Consider the following 22,472-nt stretch of genomic DNA (forward strand, 5'->3'; position numbering starts at 1 on the left):
CAGGTAGGTGGCGATGTATGCACCTTTCAGTTGGTTACGATCCACAAGTGCACATTTTAAAGAAGAAGAATCAGCTCGCGAGCTACTTCCTTCTACAGAAGCCAATAAGAATTTAGTAAATGGGCACGAGGCATCTCCTGACTGAAGTTCATGGTCTGTTGTCGTTGCAGAGCGTTAGTAAGTTGTTTCAAAATTATCCTACAAAGTTATTTTTGCCCTGACGAAACAGCATGTATCACTCATATGAATAGTTACATATTTAATTGCAAATATAACGTTATGTAATGAATCTCCGTTGCACACGTTTGCTGTGTAGATCAATATAGTATTTGCTTGAAACAACAATTTTGCACGCTGAATAGTTAAAACAAAAGAGTATGATTCTAGCTATTGAATTAACTTGCAAATGAATAACAAAGTACGATAGGAAAGTGTTTTTTAAAGGAAATGTCATGCGAGGAAATGTCATGGTAAAAAAGAGATGAGGTTGACATGCCTTCAATTCTTGTCAAACCTAGCCCAATATGGTACTAAAGGAGCCTAACATTACTCCTTAGTCCAAGGACCGCACCTCAGTTTCTAGATGCACTATGCAGAAATCGCTCAGCCATTTCCTGGTTGCTAAAATCTAATCGTTTACCTAATCTCAGTTTATGTAACTAACAAGAAAGTACAGTAACTCAGTAAAATCTTTGAAATTGTTTCATGTTGCGTTTTATATTTTTGTTCAGTATCTAATTTGCAACTATAGTTTGATGCAGGTAGATTCTCTTCTGTCATAACTTGTTGCCCCAGAAGACGAAAGTAGTGCTCACCAGAATGTCTTACATCGATGAAATGAATGCATTAGTAATCTAATTGACACCTGTAAAGTTGTATGTTTTGTTTAGGGACCGGCGGAGAACGCAATAACTCAAAAACAGTGGAAAGATGGGTCCTGTGCAAAATGGTAAAATGTCATCAGTTTGACCAGTTTTAAGGAAATTTAAAAGCTGAGAAAATTAAGAAACGTTTTTGATTAGACTTCTGTTAGTTTTGGGTGCATATTTTGTGGTTGAAATACTGTCTGCTTCCATAAGTGTCAAAGATAACACATTACACGCAGATTCATATTTTCTCTAGAGATGCTGAAAGAATGAAATCATATTTCTCCACTCATGTTCCTGAGATAATCAACATTTGTATAGTTTTACTGCAAGAAATGCATAATTCTGCTGGAGTTAATATTATATTACGATATGTGAGAGGTTGTAGGCCTACAGTCAGTCTGTATTTCAGTTACTATTCCATTTAACCCATATACATTTAAATGACTATTCTGCAAAGGGTGGCTACTTTAAAAAATCTCAAATATATAATAGAAAATAGTAAAAATAAAGAAAAACCCTGGAATGAGTAGGTGTGTCTGAACTTTTGACTGGTACTGTATATTTGCGCACATCTGACCTAATCACCACAGTGACCTAATCCATTTCGGAGGCCTAGACTAAAAGCCAATTTATGCTTGATCTGAAAATGTGGTCGGAGGCTCCATATGAAGGGTGTGACGCATTTGCTGAGCCTTCAAAGGCATGCAGATGCCAAATCGAGCTCCGTACCGCATAGCTATGTGCTTCCCAAATGTTCTAACAAAGCGGAGGGCTCTGTATAGCTCCGCATTGACATGCTTGGATCCTGTATGAACACAAACTCACTTTCTTGACAACAACTCTGCACTGCTCAGTGAAGCAGGAATGCCCTGACTTCTACTGAGGCCATATCACCTTAACTGCTGCATGGCCAATGCAGATGTCGGATTGAACATGCACTCAGATGCACAATGCACTTCTCTCTCCAGAATGTGCTCTCTCCCGCCAATTTGTGCACATTCATTGTTTCATAACTTCATTGTGTGAATTTTTGCATTTGAGTGTTAGTGTATATCAATTCCCTATTACACACCACCGTTAAACCCTATGATTTCTAATCTACAATGTTTGTTACTCTGCTTACCATAATTTATTTGAATGCATTCAATATTATTATTCCAGTCTTCCCGGACACATTGTATGCTGAGTGGACACATTGTATGCAGAGTGAGAGACCTATGCTACACTTGTGAGAAACATTCCATTTACGAGTTTTGTCAATTTAGTCATTGTCTTTTGTTTGGACCTCTCCTGTCAATGTTAAGTAAGGACGCGCATGCATAGAAGTAGGCCTATAGGTTACCTGGCCTGAGTGCAAATGTAGGCATATAAATGTGCACATTTGGGGATCTGATAATATTTCTGATTGGCTTAACACACCACCACACACCACCTGTGAAGCTTCTCAAAGTAATGTTTTCTTTACCTCACAGCAAGCAAACAGTATGTTTTTACATCCATTGATAATTACAATAGTTCCTCAATGTATTTGAAAAATCTTTCCAGCTCTCTCCCTTTTGATAAATGTCATAAAATAAGTTACTTATTAGTGCTTGACTTGGACTGAAATAAGTCCCTGTACTCATGTTGGGTGCTGGCACTGTTTATTTAGATGCAGGAGCTCCACAATACTTGTGAACTAATATTCTATAAGAGTAACAGCAGTAGACAATTTGAGGTGATGGTAATCACTTCCGGTGAGCTCCTGCCCAAGTCAAGCACTGCTTCTTATCCCTTGCGCAAATAGCCTACAGTTGTCTGTCCCGAGCTAACTGGTGCACAAAATCTGAGGGCCCAGAATATTTATTCAATGTTGCAAGTTCCCTCGTGCAAGCTTTGGGCTGGACCCAAGTTAATAGTTGATACAATATTAAACATTTTGTTACACATTTTCAACTATGTGATTTATAAGATATTTATTTTTATCAGGATATTTTCTACATCAGACAGCAAGTTTTTAGTTGTTGGCAATAGAAGGCACTTTTTAGGTTTGTGTCATTTGGATAGAATTTTGATTAACCACATGACAATGATTATGAGATATGAAGACGTTCTAATAACTTTTTCACAAAATTTGCACATGAACACCATAACTGGCATGCAGATCGTTAGAAATGGTAAGATAAATTGGCATTCAACATGAGAATGCAGATTCCTTGTGTAGCCTATTACTGGCAACTTCAGGAGAGTAATGGCAGAATCTGCGAAAGCCAGCAAGAGCGGAAGGAGAATAGTTGGTTAAGGATAAGTTTTTTTTTTTTTTTTTTTTCTTCTCTTCTGATTATCTACATCTCTGGTGCCCTCTTGAGGCATTTGACTTATTTAATCAAACCTCAAAGCATCAGACAAGCTCAATGTATGTAGTTGATTTTATTAAAACACACAGGATGTCTATCAAATCAACTTTTATTTGTCACATGTGCCAAATCCAACCAGTGTAGACCTTAGAGTGAAATGCTTACTTTTACCAGCCCTTAAACAACAATGCAGTTTGAAGAAAAATAAGTTGAGTAAAAAAATGGATAAGTTAAAAATAACAAATATTTAAAGAGCAGCAGTAAAATAACAGTAGCGAGGCTATATACAGGGGGTACCGGTACAGAGTCAATGTACAGGGGCACAGGTTAGTTGAGGTAATATGTACATGTAGGTAGAGTTAAAGTGACTATGCACAGAAAATAAACAGATAGTAGCAGCACTGTAAAAGGGGGTAGGGGGATAGTCTATGAAGCCATATGATTAGCTGTTCAGGAGTCTTATGGCTTGGGGGTAGAAGTGGTTAAGAAGCCTTTTGGACCTAGATTTGGTGCTCCGGTACCACTTACCCTGCAGAGAACAATGTTTATGATTAGGGTGGCTGGAGTCTCTGACAATTTTTAGGGCCTTCCTCTGACACCGCTTGGTATAGAGTTCCTGGACTGCAGGATTCTTGGCCCCGGTACTGGGCTGTACGCACTATCCTCTGTAGTGCCTTGCGGTCGGAGGCTGAGCAGTCGCCATACCAGGCAGTTGCCATGCAACCATTCAGGATGCTCTCGATGGTGTAGTTGTAGAACGTTTTGAGGATCTGAGGACCCATGCCATATCTATTCAGTCTCCTGAGGGGGAATAGTTTTTGTCGTGCCCTCTTCACAACTGTATTGGTGTGTTTGGACCATGATAGTTAGTTGGTGATGTGGACACCAAGGAATTTGAAGCTCTCAACCTGCTCCACTACAGCCCTGTCGATGAGAATGGGGGCGTGCTTGGTCCTCTTTTTCCTGTAGTCCACAAATGTCTCCATTGTCTTGATCACGTTGAGGGAGAGGTTGTTATCGGTGATCAGGCCACTGTTGTTTCGTCTGCAAACTTAATGATGGTGTTGGAGTCGTGCCTGGCCATGCAGTCATAGGTGAACAGGAAGTACAGGAGGGGACTGAGCACGCACCCCTGGGGGGGGCTCCAGTGTTGAGGATCAGTGTGGCAGATGTGTTGATACCTACCCTTACCACCTGGGGCGGCCCGTCAGGAAGTCCAGGATCCAGTTTCAGAGGGAGGTGTTTAGTCCCAGGGGCCGTAGCTTAGTGAGATTGCGTCATCTGTGGATCTATTGGAGTGGATCTAGGGTTTCTAGGATGATGGTATTGAACTGAGCCATGACCAGCCTTTCAAGCACTTCATGTCTACAGATGTGAGTGCTACGGGTTGGTAGTCGTTTAGGCGGGTTACCTTGGTTTTCTTGGGCGCAGGGACTATGGTGGTCTGTTTGAAACATGTTGGTATTACAGACTCAGTCAGGGACAGGTTGAAAATATCTGCGCCAACACTTGCCAGTTGGTCAGCGCATGCTCAGTGTACACGTCCTGGTAAATCGTCTGGCCCTGCGACCTTGGGAATGTTGACCTGTTTAAAAGGCTTACTCACATCGGCTACGGAGAGCGTGATCACACAGTTGTCCGGAACAGCCAATGCTCTAATGCACGCTTCATTGTTGCTTGCCTCAAATTGAGCATAGAAGTAATTTAGCTAGTCTGGTAGGCTTGTGTCACTGGACAGCTCGCAGCTGTATTTCCCTTTTGTAGTCTGTAATAGTGTTCAAGCCTTTTCACATCCGAGGAGCGTCTGAGCCGGTATTGACGCTTTGCCTGTTTTATGGTTCGTCTGAGGGCATAGTGGGATTTCTTATAAGCGTCCGGGTTAGGGTCTCGCTCCTTGAAAGCGGCAACTCTACCCTTTAGCTCAGTGCGGATGTTGCCTGTAATCCTTGGCTCCTGGTTGGGGTATGTACTAGAGGTCGACCGATTATGATTTTTCATCGCCGATACCGATTATTGGAGGACCCAAAAAGCCGATTTCGATTAATCGGCCAATTTCTTATTTTTTTACATTTGTAATGATGACAATTACAACAATACTGAATGAACACTTATTTTAACATAATATAACACATCAATAAAATCAATTTAGCCTCAAGTAAATAATGAAACATGTTCAATTTGGTTTAAATAATGCAAAAACAAAGTGTTGGAGAAGAAAGTAAAAGTGCAATATATGCTATGTAAGAAAGCTAATGTTTCAGTTCTTGCTCAGAACATGAGAACATATGAAAGCTGGTGGTTCCTTTTAACATGAGTCTTCAATATTCCAAGTTAAGAAGTTTTAGGTTGTAGTTATTATAGGAATTATAGGACTATTTCCCTCTATACCATTTGTATTTCATTAACCTTTGACTATTGGATATTCTTATAGACACTTTAGTATTGCCAGTGTAACAGTATAGCTTCCGTCCCTCTCCTCGCTCCTCCCTGGGCTCGAACCAGCAACACAACGACAATTAGCGCACGCTAACTAGATAGCCATTTCACTTCGGTTACACGAGCCTCATCTCGGGAGTTGATAGGCTTGAAGTCGTAAACAGCGCAATGCTTGACGCACAACAAAGAGCTGCTGGCAAAACGCACGAAAGTGCTGTTTGAATGAATGTTTACTCGCCTGCTTCTGCCTACCACCGTCAGTCAGATACTTAGATACTTGTATGCTCAGTCAGATTATATGCAACGCAGGACACGCTAGATAATATCTAGTAATATAATCAACCATGTGTAGTTAACTAGTGATTATGATTGATTGTTTTTTATAAGATACGTTTAATACTAGCTAGCAACTTACCTTGGTTTACTGCATTCGTGTAACAGGCAGTCTTCTTGTGGAGTGCAACGAGAGAGGCAGGTCGTTATTGCGTTGGACTACTTAACTGTAAGGTTGCAAGATTGGATCCCCCGGGCTGACAAGGTGATAATCTGTCGTTCTGCCCCTGACCAAGGCAGTTAACCCATCGTTCCTAGGCTGTCATTGAAAATAAGAATGTGTTCTTAACTGACTTGCCTAGTTAAATAAAGGTATAAAAAAATATATTTTGGCAAATCGGTGCCCAAAAATACAGATTTCCGATTGTTATGAAAACTTGAAATTGTCCCAAATTAATCGGCCATTCCGATTAATCGGTCGACCTCTAGTATGTACGCACGGTCACTGTGGGGACGACATCATCAATGTACTTATTGAAGAAGCCAATGACTGATATGATGTACTCCTCAATGCCATTGGAATATGTTCTGGGATTCTTCCGGTCTGTGCTAGCAAAACAGTCCTGTAGCATCGGCGCCATCTGACCAGTTCGTTATTGACCGAGTCACTGCTTCCTGCTTTAGTTTTTGCTTGTAAGCAGGACTCAGTAGGATAGAATTATGGTCAGATTAGCCAAATGAAGGGTGAGGGGGAGCTTTGTACACGTCTCTGTGTGTGGAGTAAAGGTGGTCTAGAGTTTTATTTATTTAAAAAAAAAAAAATTCTCCTCCCCTCTAGTTGCACGTTTAACATGCTGGTAGAAATGAGGTACAACGGATTTTAAGGCCACCAGGAGCGCTGCCTCGATTAGCGTTTTCCTGTTTGTTTATGGTCTTACTCAGCTCATTGAGTGCGGTTTTGGTGCCAGTATCGGTTTGTGGTGGTAAATAGACAGCTACGATAAATAGTGTGGTCTAAGCTTATCATGAGATTCTCTATCTCAGGCGCAAAACCTAGAGACTTCCTTAATATTAGATTTCGTGCACCAGCTGATTACAAATATACACAGACCGCCACACCTTGTCTTACTGGAGGTGGCTGTTCTATCTTGTCGATGCAGCGTAAACCACTCCAACTGTATGTTATTCATGTCGTTGTTCAACTATGCCTCGGTGAAACATAAGATATTACAGTTTGTAATGTCCCGTTGGTAGGATATTCTTTATCGTAGCTCGTCTATTTTGTTGTCAAATGATTTTACGTTGGCTAATAGGACTGATGGTTGAGGCAGATTACCCACTAGCCGTCGGCTCCTTAGAAGGCACCCCGACCTACGTCCCCGATATCTCTTTCTCATGCGAATTACAGGGATTTGGGCCTTGTGAGGTGTCTGAAGTAAATCCTTTGCGTCCGACTCGTTAAAGAAAAAATATTTGTCCAGTACAAGGTGAATAGTTGCTGTCCTGATATCCAGATGCTCTTTTCGGTCATAAGAAGAAAAAAAACACACACAATAGCACAATTGGTTAGGCGCCGTAAAACGGCAGCCATCTCCTCCGGCGCCGTTCTTTCACTTTATAGAAAAATACAACCCTAGCACCTTTTCCCCCACTTTTATGGAATACAACATTGTATTATAAAGTCATACAAGTTTTACTGTGCAATGAAGTTTCAAATGCATTCTGTCATTACTAAATGTGTAATGTGATAGGTATTTTGACATAAAAAAGACAAACATTTAATGAATAAAATATTGAATCAGTCTTCATCAAATGAAGGGAATGATACAATCTTTAGTAGAAGGGAATCTGATTTAATTGGTCCTCAACTCGCGGCTCAGACACATCATTCACGAAAAATGTTGATAGCGCTGAGTTAACCTGGGCCAGAGTAGTTTATTTCTGAAGGATTCGTTGCCCTAGACATTGACCTGGCTAAAAGGTGAGCCACTTTTGTGGTGCTGGTTGTCCCAAGTTGAACTCCGATTTGACTAAAGTTACCTCGCTAACTCTAACCAAGTACGTAGTATAGGGCTTTGGGGTGTGAGAATACCTGCTGCAGCTGATAATGCAATTTTACCCAACCAATAAACATCTTTCACACACAAACATCAAACATTTCACAATAATAAAGCATTATGTTGCCTAAATGTGTATTTAAGACCATTCCACCACTGTTTTGGGGTAATACATCCACCACGGCAACTTCAACTCTACCTTGACTGTGATCTTAACAACAATAATGACATTGTTTTTGTTCATATGCAGAATTACCTGTAGAATTAAACACTGCATCATCATGGGCCGCCTGGATGGGAAAGTCATTGTGTTGTCAGCAGGAGCCCAGGGCATTGGAAGAGCTGCAGCCATTGTAATATTTACTTAATTTACCATTCACCACACAGCTAGGCTACATTTGCTAAACAAGTATACACTGAGTGTACAATACATTAGGGACACCTTCCTAATATTGGGTTGCACCCCCTTTTGCCATCAGAAGAGCCTCAATTAATCGGGGCATGGACGCTACAAGGTGTTGAACGCGTTCCACAGGGATGCTGGCCCATGTTGACGCCATTGTTTCCCACAGTTGTCAAGTTGGCTGGATGTCCTTTGGATGGTGGACCATTCTTGATACACACAACTGTTGCGCATGAAAACCCATGCAGCGTTGCAATTCTTGACACACTCAAACCAGTGCGCCTGGCCCCCACTACCATACCCAATTCAAAGGAACTTAAATATTTTGTCTTGCAAATACACAATCCATGACTCGAGGCTTAAAATTACTTCTTTAACCTGTCTCGTCCCCTTCATCTACACTGATTTGAAGTGGATTACACAAGTGACACCAATAAGGGACCATAGCTTTCACCTGGATTTATCTGGTCAGTCTGTCATGGATAGAGCAGGTTTCCTAATGTTTTGTACACTCAGTGTAGATATGGTGAATTACATTTTTAAGGCTCTCAGAAACACCCTCTGACGGGGGTCGGCAACAAGCAGCCCACTTGCCAAATTCGTCCTATTAGCATTTTGTTTAGGCCTCCCAAAGACTGTAACCAAGAATTCCATTCCAAACTATTCCCACAAATGGAGACCTATGTGATCATGTCTCAATTGAGGTATGATATTTTTGCATCTATTTGGGTTTACTTGCAGTCAATTTACACGGCTAAACCTAGTTGCCTACCCCTACTCTAAGACTTGTACAATGATGTAAAGTATTCATGATGTATTCATTTGAACATTTTACTGATATTGAGTGAACTGTAAATAACCATGAAAGTAATATTCTGTCATTTTAACTGTAGGCCTTTGCCAAAGAAGGAGCTCAAGTCACCGCAACAGATATCAATGGAGAGAAGCTGAAGGAACTGGATGGCCACCCTGGTACAGTTTATTTTTGTTTACTACCTTTCAATTACTGGGCATCCTAAGAATTAAGATGTGCCCTTCATTCATATCAAATCTTAAAGACATTAGTTTGAATGCAATACCCCCAGTACACCCCAATGAATGTTCCTGTTCTATAGAGTCTATAGAGTCCTGCCACTGTTTTGGTGAACTGCTGAGAGATGGGGCTGGAGAAATGTAACTACTCTCAGGTTCATAGAAGGAACTATGTGAGGATTGACCATCCGTGATATCAAAAGTATAGTTTTAACCATGTTTGTTTACAAATTACATTGTTTACAACAAAAAAATGTAATATAAAGCTTATATTTGGGGTTCTGATGGGGTATCTATATTATACCGTGAGCCACAAAATTGCAGTGGGATGGATCTCCTACAATTTTGCTTACATTTTCTTCATTTTAGGCTCAAAAGAAGCATGTCATCTGGGGAAATGCAACTGGCCACGTTGTTTTGAATTGCAGTCTCACATTTTCAAACTTTTCTTTAGACATATTATACATTTGAAAGGAGGTAAAGAGGGGAGATAACCTGGAAGGGTTAACTCTGGAAAGAAACCCCGGTCTCTGGCGGGGAGTTGCATATGTGATGAGCACAGGGAGAGTTACCACTCAGCCATAGTTAAATTTTCAACCATATAATTGTTCAATATTGCAAACACAGGGTGATATTTTTACATGAGCAAATGAACCATAATGTTTTAAATAAACCGGAAGTTGCAAAAAAGCTTATTAGCAGCCTGAACTTGTGCTTTGCAGTGGGGGCTATTGAGTGAACGATTCTGTGATGGTTCCAGTCCACAAAGATGAAATGACATTGAATTGGATTGGAAAGGATACGTTTATTAATTTAAAAGTGCAAAATTGATGTACCATTTGCAAATTTCCCCTTTAAGTTATTAACGCTTACCTTTTGAGGATAGCAAAACCCAGGTGTTTTCAAAGGCTACATTAAAACAATGTCCATGGTTTAATCTCTAACCATACTGTTTAGGTGTAATGGGTAGTTTTTTTTAGGGGTTATGAACTGCTGTTATTACAATACATTCCAATGCTTAAATGCATTTCTACGACACATGTGCAATGATCACAGTACATGACCCAACCATGCTTATGTTTGAGGCATGGGTGTTTAGTTATGGTAGATATTCCTCCCAAAGTGAGTTACTTAAAAGGGACAGTGTACTGCTTTTCTTCCGTGCACGTTCATCTTCCCACACTACTGATGTATTAAAGAGATGCAGCGGGATCTTTTTCAAATCTCGCGATTTGGACATGAAGTGCCTATGTATGGTTCATACATGCATTATATACCATCGGGTGTCCTGTCCTAGTGGATCAAGCTACTCAACATTTCATGCTTGTGCCCTACACGTTCGTTCCTTCCAATTTGTGGCTGCGCTCTGAAGGTACACTGGGTTGTCCACATGCTTAGATATTTTGGATAACAGCGAGAATAAATGGATAAAATGAATGCAACAGAAGTTAGAATGCTGCCGATATTAAAGTTATAGTATATCTATAGTATACAGATTTTGGATAATTAAATACTTATCCAAAATGTACCAGCCTGTGGGCCTGAAAGCAAAAAGTAAATCAATTATATAATTTGTGTGTGGGGCTTTAGCTGGGATTGTTCTTTAGAGTCAAGTATATATGTCAAGGCCTCAATTGTTCCTTGATTAGCACCATTCATTCTCGCTGTCGATAATTGTTATAACGTCTAATAGTAACTGTATCCACTTTAAGAAACATAATATATGCAAAGTATTGAATATTTAAATTTCTAAATTAATTTTTACTTTGCCCCAGAAGAATTTAACTAAAGGGCACTCCCACTTAAATACAGTGTGCGAACAAACTGAGCATTTTATAAATGAATGGTTGGGATTACGGGATGCCAAGGTAATATTTTTCCATATTCTGTTCCAGTTAAAGGGTTGTTCCGATTCAATTAGATCTGTGGAACATACTTTTTTTTTAATGGCTAGCTCATAATGAGCTTTCCAGATGTTTATATATTTTTGAGATCAGTTATTTCGGGAGCCCAGAGTTTATTTATAAAACCAATAATTGGATGGTTCGGTAGTTTGGTTTCCCAAGGGACTCCATAAGCCAGTGTAGCTGACCTAAGTTGTCAATATAGAAAAAAGGAGTTGTCTGATAATGTGCATGTATCTTTCATATCTTGGAATGTTCTCAAACTATTACTGTCCATGATATCGGTAAGTGTACTGATTCTACATTTGGACCAAAGGCCACCCTCCAAATCGCAAGGCATTATTGTGAAATATTGGGAGTATGGCCATGCCATTTTGATTCCAAGTGAAATTGTTTTTAAATTTTTCGCCAAATAGAAATTGTGTTAGCAATAATGGGACCAAAGCGTGATATAGGAGACACTATACTAAGAAAAATCATGTCTAAACCAATTTAGGATGGGGCGAAATGCTCGTGCCTGGAAATACAATTTAAACTTTCCTCCGGATAATCCTCCTACTTCTTTACTTCTGTAAACTACAGAAATTCAGCCGTGACAATATATTCATTTTGACTATAATGTGATGGTTAAAGCAACTGGGTTTATTAAAGTTTTTAATTGTAATTTTTTTTAACCTTTTTCTCCCCAATTTCGTGATATCCAATTGGTAGTTAGTATTGTCCCATCGCTGCAACTCCCGTACGGACTCGGGAGAGGCGAAGGTCGAGAGCCATGCATCCTCCGAAACGTGACCCTGCCAAGCCACTCTGCTTCTTGAAACACTGCTCGGTTAATCCGGAAGCCAGCCGCACCAATGTGATAGAGGGAACGCTATACAACTGGAGACCAAAGTCAGCATGCATGCGCCCGGCCCGCCACAAGGAGTCGCTAGAGCACGATGGGACAAGGACATCCCGGTCGGCCAAACCCTCCTCTAACCCGGACGACGCAGGGCCGATTGTGCGCCGCCTCATGTGACACAGCCTGGGATTGAACCCGGGTCTGTAGTGACACCTCTAGCAATGCGTTGCGGTGTCTTAGTCCGCTGCCCTTCTCGGGAGGCCCCCTGTTAAAGTTTCTGCCAATGGTTTTATCTAAGGAAGGAAATGTATATGGGTTTTTCTATAAATAATGGGGCCAATATGTGACATTGTGATCCACATTTGTAAATGGTTTGGAACTAAAATAAGGATTTTCATGCAGTTCCACTGGTGTACTTGCAAATTGGCCCATAACTCCACCTGTACAGCCTAGGACTATACATCCTTTAAGTGGTGTTCATACAGACATTGACAAGTCAAATTCAAGGAGTTTCAGAGATATTTTCAACCACTTAATTGTAATTCAAGGACCTCAATGTTATATAATTGTACATAAATAGGGCCTAATACACCCCCAACTTTAAGAATATATATATTTTGTAGGCCTTGCCAATGTATTGATATTTAAACAGTGGTGGTTGGTGCCGTTTAAGTTAAGGGAGGATGATACTTTTGAGCATGGCCTTATTTTTATTACAGCATGTTGGATGACAGTCATTCATATTCCATTCAATGTAACATCGATAGGTTTAGGCTACTACATGATACTCAAATTGTCCCAGCAGCTATCATGAGGTTGCTACAACCTAGCCTATAAATGAAAGTTTACAACATACAGTTTGTACAGAATTGTACATACACCTTAGCCAAATACATTTAAACTCAGTTTTTCACAATTCCTGACATTTAATCCTACTAAAAATTCCCTGTCTTAGGTCAGTTAGGAACACTGCTTCAGCTTTTTTTTCTTTCGTCACATTCAGTGGGCAGAAGTTTACATACACTCACTTAGTATTTGGTAGCATTTATTTACAGACAAGATTATTTCACTTATAATTCACTGTATCACAATTCCAGTGGGTCAGAAGTTTACGTACACTATGTAGACTGTGCCTTTTTTAAACAGGTTGGAAAATTCCAGAAAATAATGTCATGGCTTTAAAAGCTTCTGATAGGCTAATTGACATAATGGTGCACTTCACGAAATAGATGGCATCATGAGGCATGAACATTGTGGATTTATTGAAGCAACATCTCAAGACATCAGTCAGGAAGTTATAGCTTGGTCGCAAATGAATCTTCCAAATGAACAATGACCCCAAGCAATCTTCCGAAGTCTTCCGAAGTTGTGGCAAAATGGCTTAAGGACAACAAAGTCAAGGTATTGGAGTGGCCGTCACAAAGCCCTGACCTCAATCTTATAGAAAATATGTAGGCAGAACTGAAAAGGCGTGTGCAGCAAGGAGGCCTACAAACCTGACTCAGTTACGCCAGCATTGTCAGGAGGAATGGGACAAAATACACCCAACTTATTGTGGGAAGTTTGTGGAAAGCTACCCAAAATGTTTGACCGAAGTTAAGCATTTTAAAGGCGATGCTACCAAATACTAAGTGAGTGTATGTAAACTTCTGACCCACTGGGAATGTGGTGAAAGAAATAAACGCTGAAATAAATCAATTCCTCTACTATTCTGGGATTTCACATTCTTAAAATACAGTGGTGATCCTAACTGACCTAAGACGGGGAAGTTTTTTTTACATGTCAGGAATTGTGAAGAACTGAGTTTAAATGTATTTGGCTAAGGTGTATGTAAACTTCCGACTTCAACTGTAATTTATTCCAACATTTTAAATAGACCATAGGAGGAATACTGTCCCAATCAGGTAATGTGCCTTTATTCATGCTATTCAATGCTCTTTTGAGTTTGAGAAAGGTGGCTTCCTCTGTTGAGAGTTTTGAATTATTTTAGAAAAATACTTAGTTTTGCTTGGTATGGATATACAATCAGAGGTTTAGTTATTTATAGGAGGAGAATCTTAGATTAATTATGGTTGTGATAATAATTCCCCTGTTTTAGTAGTTGCTATATTAGCTCATTGCTCATTACTGCATAGCTTGTTGTCCAGTAAACAACTGGTTACCGTGGAAGTAATGGTTGAGTCTTACTCGATGGATGGTAAATTCGTCTCTATCTTATCAATAAAATGAAGTTCTGTCTTGACTTTGGAAAGCGTAATAGCTACCTGGTCTGAAAAGTGTTTGTCGAGAACGCTCCAACACAGTTAACATTTCCAAATCTATGTAGAACTTTTAAAATCTAGACACATCACTTCACGTGATCCAGCCCGCATCCACCTATGGTTTTTGTGGCTAATCTGACGTATATCTCCTAGGTATCAAAACTAAGGTGGTGGATGTGACCAAGAAGGACCAAGTGGAAGCGCTGGCCAAGGAGTTTGACCACATAGATGTGCTGTTCAATGTTGCCGGGTATTTTTTATGTTTTTTCCTGTTCCTTTTTCACTTGTATCTTTATTTATGTATTTTGAGGGATTGATTCAAGTATATCGATGACACACTGAATTAATTAAAGTCAGATCAGATGTGTTGTACCATCACACACCATTTTCCAAAAGGTGCCCCCTGTACCGAAGTAGCTAGGGCACTATCTACATTTTATTTTGTGTAAACCAGGAAAATTATTTGTCTTCACATTTTCCCTCTCCACGTAGGGAACCTGCACAATTTCAACAGGTCACATTTCACACTTTTTAAGACTACTGCAAACACAATTTAAAGGGTTACTTCGGGATTTTGGCAATCCAAAATTGACCACTACCCATCACCCCTCCCAGGTTTGTCCATCACGGCTCCATCCTGGACTGCGAGGAGGCGGACTGGGACTTCACCATGAACGTCAACGTCCGCAGCATGTACCTCATGAGCAGGGCTTTCCTACCCAAGGTGACCAACCATCCCGCCGCTTTACTCCACCGACCTCTGACCCCAGAATTAAGGAAGACACAGTCCTCACCATATGAATTTCAACTGTGAAGCTACAGTGCCTTCAGAAAGTATTCATAACCCTTGACTTATTTTACATTTTGTTGTTACAGCCTAAATTCAGAAACAGTCCTGTAGCTTAGCATCTGCTTCATCTGACAACTTTTTTGTATACAGAGTCACTGGTGCTTCCTGCGTTAATGTTTGCTTGTAATCAGGAATCAGGAGGATAGAGTTGTGGTCGGATTTACCAAATGTAGGGAGAGCTTGGTGCGTGTCTCTGTCTCAGCTATTCATTTTCTTTATCAATATATATTTTTCAAATCTACAAACAATTCCACTTTGTCATTATGGGGTATTGTGTGTAGATCAGTTACCCAGTCTAATACATTTTAAATTCAGGCTGTAACACAACAAAATGTGGAAAAAGTAAAGGGGTGTGAATACTTTCTGAAGGAACTACATTTATTTTATGCCAATATTTTTAATTTGAGATTAAATTATGAATATGAGATGACTGTACAGAATGTCACTTTTTTTTAAGGTATTGTCATTTCTATCTGTTTTACCATTTAGAAATTAAGGCACTATGTATGAAGTGTTTCACCCCCCTCCCTGAAGAAATCACAAGTATTTGGATAACTTCACTTATAGTATGTCAAGTAATCCAAAGAATTGTATTTGATCCTTATGGTGGATGCGTGGATCCCTTGCACACAATGACTGCATCAAATTTGTGACACTAGGGCCTCCCGAGTGGCACAGTCTAAGGCACTGCATCGCTGTGCCACTAGAGATCCTGGTTCGAGTCCAGGCTCTGTCGCAAACGGCCGTGACCGGCAGACCCATGGAGCAGCGCACAATTGGCCCAGCGTTGTCCGGGTTAGGGGAGGGTTTTGTATGGGAGTTGTAGCGATGGGACAAGACTTTAACTACCCATTTGGATACCACGAAATTGAAAAAATATATAATAATACAGGAAAATAACTTAAATGTTTCTAAATACGAGTCATCGGATTATCTCTCATTCCATGATGGGTATATAGCCATGGATTTCTGTAATGTAACATTTTTAGTAATTTAGCAGACTCTTATCCAGACCAATTTACAGGAGCGATTAGGGTTAAGTGCCTTGCTCAAGGGCACAGACAGATTTTTCACCTAGTCTACTCTAGGCTACCTGCCAGGTTCTGGCTAAAATTATGTCATAGCCTACATACTGTAGATAAAAAAAATGAGATGTCTGCTCACTGTTTTGCTGCTGCCAAAAAAACTTTTAATAAAGCTTTTGTGATTTAAGATTTATTTCAAAGCGGTCTCACGAGCCAAACCCTTTATCGATTTGTTTTGACTACTTGGCGAATGCATTGGCCATGATCGTGTAGGGGCATTCTTTTTGTAGTTACTGCAGCAGATATTGTAGTGGAATTGTCTTTTAAATTGGATCACTTACTTGGATAACACTGTCCTGTTGATCAACAATTTTTTTTCTCAACTCAGATGTTGGCCAAGAAGTCTGGGAATATCATTAACATGGCGTCTGTGGCCTCCAGTATAAAAGGTAAGGATTTTTTTTTTTTTTTGTAATAATGAACTAAAATTTAAATGCAACATGCAACAAAGTTGTGCACAACATTTGAAAGAAGATTTTTGTGCGTATGGAACGTTTGTGTACAGGGTTGGGTAGGTTACTTTCTAAATGTAATCTGTTACAGTTGCTTGTTACTTGTCCAAAATTGTAATCAGTAACAACTTTTGGATTACCCAAACTCGGTAACGTATTCTGATTACATTCTGTTACTTTTAGAGTTCTTTCCCCTTAAGAGACATTAGAAGACAAAAATGTATGTTACCAATTAAACGGTACATATTGCAGGATAAACCAATGTTAAAGTTTACATAGCTGGCCATATATGGATGTAAAATTTTACTTTATGGGTTGGTTATGTAGGCTTCTTCTAACCCATCGCTTTCTACTAATTATAACAATATGATTTAAATTATATCTTTACATTAAAAACCAAAGTCGATCAGAATTCCAATAAATGTTATACCCCTTGATCTTCAAGAATAGGACTTGGAAATATGGAAGTATAGATTAGTCAAATTGTTTTACCTGAGCATAACTACTCTGTTTATGATTTTGTTGTTATGGAGGACTGAATGGGCTCATTGATTCAAGTTAAAAAATAACTGCTGCGTTCATGGAATGGCATTCTTTGAGCACTACTGAAAGTGCTATTTACACTGGGAAAAGAAATGCCATATGTTTACTTTTTTGTTGGTGACAACAAAATATCTTCATAATATGAAGTTGTTTAAAGGGCAAATCCACAGATGAAACAGTAACATAACGGTCGCCCCGCCTCTGTTTTGGTAAAAAACTGAGGGATGGGACTGGATAAATGTAACCATTCTCAGATTAATAGACAACTATGGATGCAAGGACTGACCATCCATTATATCAAAATGATTGTTTTCACCATGTTATGAGGCTACACAGTGTTTGTTTACGTTTACAAATATTGGAGAAAAACTAGCTTATATTTTGGGTTTTCATGGAGTGTGACAGTTGAACTAAGCTCATGAGGCATTTAAGTTATATTCCTCAAGTGTGTGTATGTATGTATGTGTATATACACACACACACACACACACACACACACACACACACACACACACACACACACACACACACACACACACACACACACACACACACACACACAAAAAAAAACTGGTCAAAAAAATAAAGGGAACACTTAAACAACACAATGTAACTCCAAGTCAATCACACTTCTGTGAAATCAAACTGTCCACTTAGGAAGCAACACTGATTGACAATACATTTCACATGCTGTTGTGCAAATGGAATAGACAACAGGTGGAAATTATAGGCAATTAGCAAGACACCCCCAATAAAGGAGTGGTTCTGCAGGTGGTGACCACAGACCACTTCTCAGTTCCTATGCTTCCTGGCTGATGTTTTGGTCACTTTTGAATGCTGGCGGTGCTTTCACTCTAGTGGTAGCATGAGACGGAGTCTACAACCCACACAAGTGGCTCAGGTAGTGCAGCTCATCCAGGATGGCACATCAATTCGAGCTGTGGCAAGAAGGTTTGCTGTGTCTGTCAGCGTAGTGTCCAGAGCATGGAGGCGCTACCAGGAGACAGGCCAGTACATCAGGAGACGTGGAGGAGGCCGTAGGAGGGCAACATCCTCCAGCATGACCGGTTTGGCGGTGGGCCAGTCATGGTGTGGGGTGGCATTTTTTTGGGGGGCCGCACAGCCCTCCATGTGCTCGCCAGAGGTAGCCTGACTGCCATTAGGTACCGAGATGAGATCCTCAGACCCCTTGTGAGACCATATGCTGGTGCGGTTGGCCCTGGGTTCCTCCTAATGCAAGACAATGCTAGACCTCGTGTGGCTGGAGTGTGTCAGCAGTTCCTGCAAGAGGAAGGTGTTGATGCTATGGACTGGCCCGCCCGTTCCCCAGACCTGAATCCAATTGAGCATATCTGGGACATCATGTCTTGCTCCATCCACCAACAGACTGTCCAGGAGTTGGCGGATGCTTTAGTCCAGGTCTGGGAGGAGATCCCTCAGGAGACCGTCCGCCACCTCATCAGGAGCTTGAACAGGCGTTGTAGGGAGGTCATACAGGCACGTGGAGGCCACACACACTACTGAGAGCCTCATTTGGACTTGTTTTAAGGACATTACATCAAAGTTAGATCAGCCTGTAGTGTGGTTTTCCACTTTAATTTTGAGTGTGACTCCAAATCCAGACCTCCATGGGTTGATAAATTTGATTTCCATTGATAATTTTTGTGTGATTTTGTTGTCAGCACATTCAACTATGTAAAGAAAAACAAAAAAGTATTTAATAAGAATATTTCATTCAGATCTAGGATGTTATCCTAGTGTTCCCTTTATTTTTATATATATATAATTCGTCCAAAAATGGATGTAGCAACTACAGATTGCCCCTTTTTTAAGTCTATCAAAAGTGTGCGAGTTTGAGCATGTGTCCATTAGGCCTATGCTTTTTTTTTTTAATCAGACCCACTTTTATTTCATAGGTTGGGATCCACACTATGCAGCTGTTGCAAGAGCGCATTTTTCTCTGGTTGTCCACTGGTTTAAAAAACAATGATTGATGGGCAGCTTAAACTTCTTGAATTCAACCATTATTGGGTTCAAATACACATTTAGATTCGTGAACGGACATCCACAACAAGCACAATTCATGAGGTGCAAATAGCTAAATGAGAGAACAGCAGTGTGATTCACATCAATGCGCTATGTAGATATCAATAATAAGTGATATCCGTATCGCCGCACACTACACCTTACCATCCTTTATTCAAATTGGATAGTCATTGAATGCCGACAGCAGTCGCACCATTGGAAGCCATAGCTTGGACTGTAGCCTACAAAAGCCTATTCATGGTCTTTTCCCGCGATCCATCAAACACATTTGGTGTCATCATAGTGGTCTCTGACTTGTGGTCACACTCACTCAGGTGGAACAAACTTAAACTTGTGCCTTTTTTCAATGCTGATTTGAATGTCATTTAGAAACAGAATTGCCAAAGATTTTTTTTCAGCGAACATCCTTTCTGGATTTAGAAGTAATCCTCAAAGTAATCGTATAGTTTTTCAAAAGTATCTGTAATCCGATTACAATATTTTAGCTGGTAACAGGTTAGTTACCATTTTTTTGTAATCCCTTACATGTAATCCGTTACTCCCCAACCCTGAGTATGTATTTATGTATGGTAATTCATCTTGAACATCCAATGAAATTTGGTCACAGTCCACAGTCTACTCTATCCAATCCTCTGACTATGTATTTAGTCAAGCAAAACATGTGGTTGCGTGTGTTCCCTCCATAGGTGTGGTGAATCGATGCGTGTACAGCACCTCCAAAGCTGCTGTCATTGGGCTCACCAAATCTATAGCAGCCGATTTTCTCGAGCAAGGCATTCGCTGTAACTGCGTATGTCCTGGTAAGCACTGCACCCTACATTCCTTGTGTAAAATCTGATTAACATGCCTTTCCTTTTTAATCATACCCTAGCATGACTCACGAATGGCATGATCTGTGTTAGATTATAACACAAACACTGCTTACAGGCCCTGCTTACAGGAATGCTATACTGGACAGGGAACTTTTGTCAATCATGATACGCTCCCATTTATTTAAATGAAACCTGGGCATAAGCCGTGTGGCTCTGCGAGTGGCTCGCGCTGCTCAGCTTAAAATTACGCTCGGGTTATATTTTCAAGAATTTAACATGCCGCTCACACCAAAGACAAGTTCACAGTACAGAGATGTCTCCCTGTGAAAAGTGTATTGTTTTTTGTTTAATCATTGTGATCTACCATTCACTGTATAAAGAATAGGGATTATGTGCAAAATGTAAGTGTCCTCTCTGCTAAACAGGGACCGTGGACACCCCGTCTCTGAGGGGGAGAATCCAGGCTCAGCCTAATCCAGAACAGGTACTCTCTATCTTCCACAACTACTGTCATATTGTTTTAGTGTATAACAGGACAGCCTAAAATAAGGTCACTGTGCACCATATGTCTGTGCATTAATTGATAAATAAATAATAATTTACAGATTTGTCAGTGTTGCATGTACAAAGTACCAACGCTGACTAGATTCGATGGCTATTTTACGTGGCCCTTTTAACCCACCGCGGGAAACGCTCCATTAGAAAGATGCCAATAGTAAATATATTTTACTGCTTCATCTCTGCAGGCCCTAAAAGACTTCATGGCGAGACAGAAGACGGGACGAATGTGCACTGCCGAGGAGGTGGCACACCTCTGTGTCTACCTGGCCTCAGACGAGGTGAGCGCATTCATGGTCTGCAGAGCCCACAGCAACACCAACAAAAAGTATCTGAATGTTGGGTTAATGTTTTTTTTGTTACCGTGCGTTAGCATGCCACTGGGTGCTTAATGACAGCTGATGTAGCCAGGGGTTTAGTTATGTTCTTCAACAATTTATTTGAAACATCTGTTAAGCTAAGTTATGACGTTGTCGCCCTTATGACTGCTTCCAAGAAGGCTCAAGGTCATTGGCCACAGATGAAATTACATCAAATGATGTTATATGTACAGTAGATTTGATTGGACTGATCATGTCCAAGTAAAGTGTAACTGTTTATTCCACCTCCCTCTAGTCTGCCTATGTCACTGGAACTGAGCATATCATTGATGGAGGATGGAGGCTCTGAAGAACCTACGGTACAGAGCACAAGGAAGCTCGAGAAACCTGCCACGAGTTACTGTTAGTTACAGTAATAGAAATTTCAGTGGCCTATGCCTTATATGGAATGCCAAAATCTTGACTTATTTTGAAATCATACAGAAGCTGCTGACATTTTTACAGATTTTTCAAATTTTTCATGAAGTGTTTGATTATGTGGTGTACATTCAATATAGTCTCTAAGAATAATGACTTCTGGTTTCCTTGTTTTGTAGCACCAAAAGTACCTCGTAAGTGTACAATAATATACTGTAATCAACTAGTTTTAAACATCCATCTCATTGTACATGTGATTTTGAGCTCATTGACACAATGATTACATATAGCTAATAAACACAATGCAATACTTGACTTACTTTTGTAACTTTTTTTTATTTTTTTATTTAATGTGTTGTAACTGCTCATTTGTGAAGCATAATCACTATTGTTTTTAGTGTTTGGGTCTTTGCAAGCAGTTGATTGGCTGAGTGAAACCAATCATGTGACAACCGCTATCCTGTGCCGTCACACTGTGTATAGCTTTAACGTTTTTTTCTCTGTGATCCTCTGTGTGTGTGAAAGTTACTCCAGCTTATAGCGTCTCAACCCAGCAGCCTCCTGCTCCAGTTGTTCCAGGAGTCCTTTAGTCAAACTCACTTCAGTCTTCTCCTGGGCTCAGAGCGCCTTCTCTCAATAGTGCTGATCAGCTCAGTAAAGATCCTCACAGTTATCCACTGCTGCCTGTGCAGAGCCTTTCAAGTGCCTAGCACACAGCTCAGATACCATGCATCAAATCAAGTTTGTCACGTGTGCTGAATACAACCTTACAGTGAAATGCTTACTTACAGGCTCTAACCAATAGTGCAAAAAAGGTATTAGGTGAACAATAGGTAGGTAGAGAAATAAAATAACAGTAAAAAGACAGGTTATATACAGTAGCGAGGCTATAAAAGGAGCGAGGCTACATACAGACACCGGTTCGTCAGGCTGATTGAGGTAGTATGTAGATATGGTTAAAGTGACTATACATATAT

The 22,472-nt window shown here is 40.2% G+C and overlaps 1 protein-coding gene across 4 annotated transcripts; it reads left to right on the forward strand.

Annotated features, from left to right (window-relative positions):
• Window positions 1-21,810, forward strand: bdh2 (3-hydroxybutyrate dehydrogenase 2). Of its 4 annotated transcripts, none has more exons than XM_090204944.1 (12): window positions 104-177; window positions 891-949; window positions 2,031-2,097; window positions 8,222-8,324; window positions 9,268-9,346; window positions 14,566-14,662; window positions 15,028-15,136; window positions 16,676-16,736; window positions 20,075-20,188; window positions 20,626-20,684; window positions 20,947-21,039; window positions 21,374-21,810. In XM_090204944.1, exons 2-12 carry the CDS (start codon window positions 931-933, stop codon window positions 21,425-21,427), a joined length of 855 nt encoding a protein of 284 aa, XP_090061070.1. In that variant the 5' UTR covers window positions 104-177; window positions 891-930; the 3' UTR covers window positions 21,428-21,810. The 4 variants fall into 4 exon arrangements, with proteins under 4 accessions (XP_021423991.1, XP_090061068.1, XP_090061070.1 ...); XM_090204943.1 differs by having other exon boundaries at window positions 109-177; window positions 874-949; XM_090204942.1 differs by lacking the exon at window positions 891-949 and having other exon boundaries at window positions 102-177.
• The last annotated feature ends 662 nt before the right edge of the window (window positions 21,811-22,472 follow it).

The sequence above is a fragment of the Oncorhynchus mykiss genome, chromosome 17, assembly GCF_057628025.1.
Source record: "Oncorhynchus mykiss isolate SJ-2025 chromosome 17, ASM5762802v1, whole genome shotgun sequence".
In the NCBI taxonomy this organism is placed as follows: Eukaryota; Metazoa; Chordata; class Actinopteri; order Salmoniformes; family Salmonidae; genus Oncorhynchus; species Oncorhynchus mykiss.